A 10280-nucleotide genomic window follows, 5' to 3' on the forward strand; every position below is an offset into this window, starting at 1 on the left:
CAAAAGTGATTGATTTTAGGTGTCATAAAAGATAAATCAACGACCTCAATTAAAGGTAATTTAGAGGAAATTCGTTCTGATAACTAATTCTACACGTATTTTTGAAAAAAAAAAGGTTTACGAATTGTCTTTTTTGACATTTTTTTGTTCACAAATAATTCCAAAAAAAATTTAGTAGTTAATTCTTACAATTCCAAATTAATTCTAATAGTTCGAAGAAATCCGACGTAATTTTGAAAAGAAATTATCCCCGATAATTCCAAATTCCAAAAAGAATTCCAGTAATTCACAAATAATTCCAAGCAATTTTATAAATTTTATACAAGTAATTCCAGAGTCAAGATTTCAGTCATTTCAGTACAAAAGGGCAAATTTTCCCATTTTTGACTAAGAAATCTATATTATTTCACTAACTTTCTCTGTTGTCTACAAGGATTTAACACTTTTATTTCATGAAATAAGATTCTTTTGTTTACAAAAGCGTTTAAAAAAATTCTGATAAATTATGTCATTTTATGTTAGTATGTGTACTCCTCTATTTTGGGTCATCAGCATTACATATTTTTTGAATCGGATTTTGACTACTGATTTTTCAGTTAAATCGCAGAATAAAATTTAATTTTGCACTTGATTGCTGAAGTTTTTTTTAATCACGAAATCTGATGACTTTGTACCTTTAATAATCTATAATATGATACAGAACAATTGCTGACGTTCTGATAAGAGATTATTGATATCATTTTATTGTGCATGTTAGCAAAAATATAATAATAGAACGTACTATGGTCTCAATTCACATTTTGAAGATATTGTAAAGAATTTCAAAATAGTTAATATTTCGAGTTTTTATTGAGATTTTTTTTATTTTGTGCATTTTTTTTTATTCTTTTTTCCTCAAATAGGTGATCGACAGGTAAAAAGCGTGTTTGAAATTCGTTCGAGATCATTTGGGGTGACCGTAACATGAGATGAATGAAAGTGGAACGGGGATAATAAATTTATGTTCCCGACAAATACTCAAGCAAAATATTTTGCACAGTGGGAAGGCATTCTTTATTTTATGCCTCCATGTGAAAAAAAATCAAATTCAATGAGGATGAGTAAAAATGACATCAACAATATTGTTTTGTGAAAAATCCTGTTGTGGAATTCTACTTTATTCTTCAGTGACGTTATATGGATAGCAACCTTGTTTAGGAATGCTATAAATTGATGATTACATCGAATCATTGGCTCGAACTGGATTATTAGACACGCTTTGAAAAACTTGATGTGTCCATAGAAGTCCCGTAATAATAAGTAAATGAGAAATGTTATTTAGAAAATGCTTTGAGTTTCTACTGAAATCAGGTAGCTGAAACTTAAGACACGTTCAGGTCGGTAAAAATCGTTAACAACCATAATTAAAAAAAAATATTGGAGAGGTGAACGGGTTAAAGACTGGTAAAACTGTAATTTTCTTTACTTATCTATCTTGAAGTCGTTATATTACGAGTAACGAGTTGCCAGTTTTTGATCTTTTTCCGCACGCAATAAATATTCAGTCTCCGAGCTTGCAGAGGATTTTTGCATACAAATATACGTATTTGTCGTTGAGTTAAAGGACATTGATATACAGGGTGTGCCCCAGAGAAAAATTTCAAGTAAGATACCAGGAACATGAAAAAATGTTTACAAAATTCTATCTGTCAAAAAATTTGCCCTATTTTCAACCGAAAGCTCAAATATCAATTTTCAAGGGTATAACTTCAAAAACGACAAATTTTAATACAAACTGTGGTCTCTGTTTAACCCCCTTGGGGGTGGAATTTTTAAAAATCCTAAGAAACCTTTTTATTTTTAACTAAAAATTGAAATTTTAATTTTCATGAATATATCTATCTTCAAAAATCTTCAAAAAATTTTGACATTTGACATTTTTGTATGTCTATTTAATGATACTGATGATCTTGTATATGTTTTTTATAATTATTTAATAAATGTACAAAAAAGTTCCAAATAACATTAAACAGAGTTACAATTTAGGATACAGCTTCTTGTTTCCTCTTCTATTAGCCTGTAGCAAAAAAACTTGGAAAATTATTTTTCCAACAGAAATAAATAGAGTCAAAGTGCAAAATTTAAACTCTCATAACTTCGAAATTTTTATAGATAGAATTTTTAACATTTTTTTTTATGTTCCTGGTATCGTATCTTATATTGCACTTTTCTCTAAGGCGCGAGTTCTGGCGCAGCCTGTATAATTCTCTGAAAAGTCACTGATACGAAACGATGTAACTTTTATCACAAAAATGTTAATTGACTCTTGATGTTTGTTGAGAGTACACTAGTAAATGGCATTGAAGCAGTGAAAATAAGAGGATAGAGAAACAAAACAAAAGCATTATCAAAAATTTTATCGTTAAGATAGGCTATTAAAGTTTTATTTCTGCTTGAAGAAGGGCAGCTGCTTTATATCGTGGGCATAAAATGTGTAGATATATTGAAATTGTGTTTTGAATTGATAACTTTTTTATATACCTACACAAAAGTCAAAGTAAAAATTTTCATAAAAAAATACAGGGTGTTTGCAGAATTAGTATTAAATTTTTTGGATACGGAATTTAGTCTTCAAATTGATTTTTTATAACGAATTCTTTTAGAATGTTAACAAATTTTTACCTTGTTTTATTTTGTAAATTACGGCAAAACTGTATCTCAATGATGACGTAAATATATGTAAAATGGATAGATTTATTGATGTTTAAGACAACGTGTCATACATAGGTCAAATAATACATAAAATACAAAACTTACAGGTTAAAATTACAGAGAAAATCGTCCTCAATATTATATAAACACTTTTCAATTAAAAATTCTTTAAGTTTCTTCTTAAAAAAACATGGAGACAAATTACAAAAGTCAGTTGGCAAAATATTCCGGGGAGTCGATTGGTGTCGAGAAAATTGCAAAATTCTTGATAGTTTAGATGTTACCGTCGAATATTTTTGCTATCTTTGTTTTTACCAGCGATTTTCTCAATAACTATTTACCGAAGGACAATGATCTTTTTTTATATGATCGGAAATTATTTTTTTTTTCCAATGGTACTTAACATAAGGGGTTATTATCACCAATAGGTCCGGCGTTATTGACAATAGACCAAAAATCGTCCAAAATTTTGTCAAAAATTTAAAAATTGGATACTACAAAATTGATCGAAATGCACTTCAAGGGATCTAAAAGTGCATAAAACATCGTAGAAACACAAACAAAAATAATTTTTTTTTGAGTCAATTAAGTGACGTCATTTTTTTTTTAAAAAAAACGTAACGAATACAAAATACAAACAAATAATTTATGGGATTTTAGACGATTTTGCCCAATTTTTTGGGGTTTTGCCAGAAAGTAGATCTTGAAAATGCAAAATATTTACTTTTTGAACTTGGAAGGAACTAAAAAGGTGCCTGAGAATAATTTTCTTAAAAAAAACAAAACAATATCTGGAATTGTTTATCACAGAAAAATAAATGCGGTATGTTTAAAAGTTTTAAAGAAATTTCCAAAACTAAGTGTTTTTTCTCTTTTTAACGTATTTTAAAACGTTCTTAGTGAGAATATGATTTCAAAAATGTAATTTATTTATTTAAAAAATTCTGAAATAATACGAAATGGTTTGTCGAAAATAACACAAATTCACAATTTTTAGCTATTTCTCGGCTTATCCTTGTCAAACAAAGACAATGAAAATGTAATTTTTGGCATAATTTAGGGATTTTTGGGCCAGATTTGGCCAAATCGGGTGAAAAAACTAACTCTTTAGTTCTTAAACGTGTGAAAACGCCAAAAATATTTGCTCGTAATCCGCGAGCACCCTTTCAGTACTCATATGAATATTTGAATAAGAGATGAAAGAAATCAAATAATCAATTCGGTGAAACACAATTTGTGTTTTAATTTTAGTCGAATTTCCTGGTAAAGCAGAATAAATTAATTAAATCAACTTTACTTAATTAAATTACAGTCAATTAACAACTTATTAGTTTGGTAAACCAATTCTGACATAGAAACGTGAATAATAAGAATCAACTGGCTTAAAAATTTTAGTCGAGTCAAACTCGAATAAAACTGCTTTTGGGTAAACACAGAACTGTTTCAGGGTTCAGAGTGGTTCAGAAAACCAGTAGTCTACAGAATAAAAATCCAAATATTGATTTTCTCTCATAATTAAACGTTAAATAACTACTTGTTCTCCGAGTCTGGAGCAGGATTTCAAAATTAAATATTGACGAACAAGTGCACGTAGCACCGATGTAATTCTTATTCAATATCTCGCCACACACGATGTTGATTTGATTTTTGTTTGATTTGTTAAAAGCCAGACTATAAAACAAGAAATGTTTATATTATTTCGCATCCAGAAGTTGGTTATCTTCAACAGGTCAAGTGGTAACACTCACCCCTCTTGAAAACAAGTTAAATTCAATCGTTTCAAGCAAAAAACCTGCCGCCAAAGTGGCTGTATATCCACCCTAATGGTTTGGTTATGTTACTGGCATATAAGGTTTCCAGCTTTACAAAAAGTACAAATTCTGTGAATTCTTTCAGCGGTAAATTATTTCTTTGATCCCGTAAGTGGATTTACATACAGGTTGTCCCAGCGAGTTGAAAACGTCAATTAATGACCTTTAAATGGTAAAATTAAAAAAAATTGTATAGGACATTGAAAATTATTTTCAACCATACAGCATGTCCCAAAATACGATACAAATTTGTTTTTTTTTTTAACTGAAACGCCGTCTCTTGGCTTTTTAAACTAAACTTTTATTACTCGATTTCGCTTAGTTTTAGGAATAAGACGTTTTTTTAACACATTTTTTCTTATTTCTCCAAAGAAGAAAGTACAGAACTTAAAGCTGTAGCAATTTTTTAGTGTTTTGCATTTGTAAAGATTAATAAATTAAGAAGTTTGTTAAAAGTTAAATAACTTAAAAAAATAAATGGAACACTCTACTTTTTATTTTTGCATCTAATAGATTGATAAATTGTCTATCTAAAAAAATCACTATAACGGACACAATTATTTGTTTTGTGCAAGCACTATATCAGTTATTTCATTAATCAGATAAAAAGCAAATATAATTGTTAAGTAAGAATAAAAAAACAAAAAAATATTTATTTTACGTGAATGATAAAAAAATATCATAATTTATTTCAGGAATCAGATTAAAAGCAAATAATATTTACAAGTAAGAAATAAGTAAACGAAAAAAATATTTATTTTATCCGCAAATGTCACAAGTAAAAGTTTTATCTTTCATCCATGGAGTAAAAATTCTATTTTTGCGCCAAAGCGTTTTTACTTTTGGCATGACATTTACCAATGTTGTTTTTTTTCTTCTCTCTTTTGCGGCTTCAGCAATTTCTGAGAGGTACATTGTAGATCATTAACATTTAAAATTCTGCACTACTAACTGCACTAGTCATAAAGATTAAAGTCAAGTATGATTCTTCTGGTAATAAATATTGTATATTAGGATTTTAGTTACCAAATAATTAGATTTGTTCTCCGAATGATTGATCTGTCACTAACTTGTTCAAAATGATTATTTGTAAATTTATGTACAATCYTTTAAAAATGTAATTAGCTAAAATTGTTTTTACAAGTGTAAAATCCTCACATTCCTATCACCAATATACAGAGTTGAAAAAGTCTACACACTTTTTCAAAATTTATTACACAAAAACTAAGATAGCTGGAACAAATTTTTTCTTACTTCTGCAAAGAAGTAAGTACAGAACTTAAAGCTGTAGCAATTTTTTATTGTTTTGCGTTTGTAAAGATTAATAAATTAAGAAGTTTGTTAAAAGTTAAGTAACTTAAAAAATTTAAATGGAACACCCTATTTTTTATTTTTGCATTTAATAGACTGATAAATTGTCTATCTAAAAAAATAAACTTGTAATGGTTAGAATTGATAAATAAGAAGATATTTAACATTCAATATTAATATCCGTTGATTTATCCAGAGATTGTAAAAGTCGTTATAAATACTGAAATTCGAATTATTTTATTGTAAAAATAAAGAATAATGGATTCAGTTTAACACAACTGTGATTATTAAGTGATATTTCTTCCATCTCTTGTGCAACTGTGCACTTTTTGGCTACTGAAACAACAGTAATTATTTTTTGTAATGTTTAACATTAAATATCTTTTTAGTTATTGATTATAAACACCTAAAAGTAAATAATTTTAAAAAGACAATTTAATAATCTTTTAAATGCAAAAACAATAAATAGAGTGTTCCATTTATTTTTTTTAAGATATTGAACTTTTAACAAACGCCTTCATTTTTTTATCTTTGCAAATGCAACACACTAAAAAAATGTTACAACCTTATAGCTTGTACTTTCTTCTTTGATATTAAAAAAAAAATATTTCTAGATGTCTTAGTTTTTGTGTAATAAATTTTGAAAAAGTGCGTGTTTTCGTCAAAAAACCATCTTATTTTTAAAACTAAGCAAAATCGACCAATAAAAGCCAAAAACATTGTCATAAAAATCTACATCCAAAAACGTTAAGAACCATATGGTGTTCGATTTTAAAAAACACAAGTTTGTATTGTAACTTTTTTTTGACTTTTTGGACTTTTTCAACTCGCTGGGACAGCCTGTATAAATAGAGATCGGTTGATTGAAGCATGTTTTACAGTGTTTTAAAGTTTTATTTAGTCAGAGTAATTTGGTTGCAATTACTGATGTAAAAACGAGTTTCCAAATAAGAATCTGGGTTAGTCTTGAATTTACGAGATGTGTGCATTTTTGAGTAGTAGGTAAAAACATTTATTTCACAACTGGAAAAGGAAACTAAAATGACGTATTTGTTTAACATTTTCTTTAGTAATAGTAAAGGAATTTCTGTTATCACCATCATCGTTTCGTACTATCTGTAGAATTTTTCGAAGAAAATCACTAATGTCTTGATATTTAAAAATAACAATGTTTCCGAGGATTAACGGTTCATGTGTGAGTCACTTGGAAATAAGAAAGTTAAGTTGTAATTTACAATAAATATTCTAATCAATTCAGTGATGTAATTTCTATTAATATAAATAACCGGTAAACTTTTGCTTTGAAAGAGCAATCGTATCTTGTTTGATTAAAAAGGGACTAATTAGCAAAAATCATGTCTTGTTAATTTACATGTCAAGGATTTTTTTATTTATTATTGACAAACAAACTACCGTTAAGTGCAATATTTGCAAAATTGTTTATTTATTGTTGTCAACAGATAAGTTTTTCAAATTATCCTTGGCTCTCACCTTATGAAATTCAGAATGTAAGTTTATTTTATTTTTTATTACTTGTGAACATTTCGTATGTGAAACATATACTGTCGTCTACCATTAAGTTTGATGGATTTGTGGATTGTTTATTCAGGTTGTTGGTAGACAAAAACGTGACTTTTTCATGGCTAGTATATTTATTTGGGGTGAGTGTAAAACATTAATATCATCTTGAAATTTGATTCACTTGAGATTATTTTATAAGCTATAGTAGCTATAGGGCTACTTTCAGAGAGTTCCAAATACTAAAACTTTACTTTTTAAGCAGAAAACATTTTTTGTAGCTTCTTACTTTAACTAACTTTGATATATTTGGTGCAGAAATGTCATAATTTGGCATTTTTCGATGTTTTATTTTACAAAATGGCCACAAAAGTTTTAACATTCTGTCATTTTTCTTTGTTTTAAAATTTCTCGGTTTTACTATCTTTAAAAATTTTTTAGTTTAGTTTATGAAAAATCGGTTAAAATGATTTACGTTTTCCGGCGTTTTTGAAAAATTTATTACACAAAAACTAAGACATCTAGAAATATTTTTTTACTACCGCAAAGAAGAAGGTATAAGCTATAAGGTTGCAATATTTTTTTAGTGTGTTGCATTTGCAAAGATAAAAAAATGAAGGCGTTTGTTAAAAGTTGAATAACTTAACAAATTTAAATGGAACACCCTATTTATTGTTTTTGCATTTAAAACATTATTAAATTGTCTTTCTAAAATTATTTACTTTTAGGTGTTTATAATCAATAACTAAAAAGATATTTAACGTTAAACATAAAAAAAAATTACTATTGTTTCAGTAGGCAAAAAGTCCACAGTTGCACAAGAGATGGAAGAAATATCACTTAATAATTACATTTGTGTTAAACTGAATCCATTATTCTTTATTTTTTCAATAAAATAATTCGAATTTCAGTATTTATAACGACTTTTACAATCTCTGGATAAATCATAAATGTCATAGATATTGATAGGCATTGTTGGTACAATTGATATTGAATGTTAAATATCTTTTCATTTATCAATTCTAGACATTAAAAGTTTATTTTTTTAGATAGACAATTTATCAATCTATTAGATGCAAAAATACAAAATAGGTGTTTAATTTTTTAAATTATTTAACTTTTAACAAACTTCTTAATTTATTAATCTTTACAAATGCAAAACACTAAAAAATTGCTACAGCTTTTTTTCTGTACTTTCTTCTTTGCAGAAGTAAGAAAAAAATTGTTCTAGCTGTTTTTGTGTAATAAATTTTGAAAAAGTGTGTAGACTTTTTCAACTCTGTATATTGGTGATAGGAATGTGAGGATTTTACACTTGTAAAAACAATTTTAGCTAATTGCATTTTTAAARGATTGTACATAAATTTACAAATAATCATTTTGAACAAGTTAGTGACAGATCAATCATTCGGAGAACAAATCTAATTATTTGGTAACTAAAATCGTAATATACAATATTTATTACCAGAAGAATCATACTTGACTTTAATCTTTATGACTAGTGCAGTTAGTAGTGCAGAATTTTAAATGTTAATGATCTACAATGTACCTCTCAGAAATTGCTGAAGCCGCAAAAGAGAGAAGAAAAAAAACAACATTGGTAAATGTCATGCCAAAAGTAAAAACTCTTTGGCGCAAAAATAGAATTTTAATTCCATGGATGAAAGGTAAAACTCGTGACATTTAGTAATAAAAATAGACACTTTTGTGACATTTGCGGATAAAATAAATATTTTTTTCGTTTATTTATTTCTCACTTGTAGATATTATTTGCTTTTAATCTGATTCCTGAAATAAATTATGATATTTTTTTATCATTTACGTAAAATAAATATTTTTTTGTTTTATTTATTCTTACTTAACAATAATATTTGCTTTTTATCTGATTAATGAAATAATTGACATAATGCTTTGACAAAACAAATAATTGAGTTTGTTATAGTGAACAATTCTACAAAGTACTTTGAAATTTATCCTATTTTCACTAATATTTTGCTGATTTTTCATCGATAACGGTGGGAATAAAAACCATCACCACATGGTATAATATATCTGGAATAACCTTCACAGATAATAATAACACCGGTTTGAGTTACCCTAGGTATTATATTCAAAAAGATTGTGTGATCCGTGACACACCACTCGATGACTTTTAAACTGCAATAAATTATTTTTGTGGTCCCTCAAATGCTCCAGTCATTTTTCAATACTTTAAGTTTCAATTTCAACCCCTATTCTAGTTAACTTTTGGCTAATAGCACAGCACGTGTCCCGAAAATTGCTTGAATCCATCAAGTCATTGCCAAGTTATTTAGTCAAACATGAGTCACTGGTGCATAGGGGATTTTTCCTACTACCCCCATGCACCCTTTGTTTGTAGAAATTGATAAATTACCCCCGTTAATGTGACGAAAATTTAATTTCACCATATGGATCGTAATTAATTGTTTTTTTTTTTACTTTTTCAGCATTGTTTGGCGCGAGCTTTGTACGATAATATCCCGGATTCACCTGACGAGCTCGCATTTCGTAAAGGGGATACTTTAATCGTCCTGGAACAGAATACGGCAAATATCGAAGGGTGGTGGTTGTGCTCTCTGCGAGGTAGACAGGTAATTTGTACTATTTATAGGCAAAATATTATTTCTAGGACTTTATTTTCAATTAGAATTTCCTTAAGTAGTGTTGTTTTAGGGATTAGATAAGTTAGTTTTCACAAATATTTGGTTTAGATAATGCATTTCGTAATTCGTTTAATTTTTCGAATCATTTTCCTTGAAATATTGGAAATTTAACATTTACTAACTTATAATCCGAAATGTTTGTTCTACTCGGGGCGAAGCCCCCGATAATTTTGACAAAATATTTGCGAGTTAGATAGTGTGAGTTTGACAAAATATTTGCGAGTTAGATAGTGTGAGGTTTAGAAGGGGGCGAGCGGCAAAGCCG

The 10280-nt window shown here is 28.0% G+C and overlaps 1 protein-coding gene across 1 annotated transcript in view; it reads left to right on the plus strand.

Annotated features, from left to right (window-relative positions):
* LOC123006429 (breast cancer anti-estrogen resistance protein 1) overlaps nt 1-10280 on the plus strand; it is a 25367-nt gene that overhangs the window by 2375 nt on the left and 12712 nt on the right. Inside the window, exon 2 of the mRNA XM_044400941.1 lies at nt 9800-9943. Within this exon, the coding sequence (XP_044256876.1) occupies nt 9800-9943 (144 nt within the window). The remainder of the gene's footprint in view (nt 1-9799; nt 9944-10280) is intronic.

This window comes from Tribolium madens, unplaced genomic scaffold (assembly GCF_015345945.1).
Source record: "Tribolium madens isolate multiple individuals breed KSU strain unplaced genomic scaffold, Tmad_KSU_1.1 Scaffold_11;HRSCAF=98;Tcas5.2_LG3b, whole genome shotgun sequence".
In the NCBI taxonomy this organism is placed as follows: Eukaryota; Metazoa; Arthropoda; class Insecta; order Coleoptera; family Tenebrionidae; genus Tribolium; species Tribolium madens.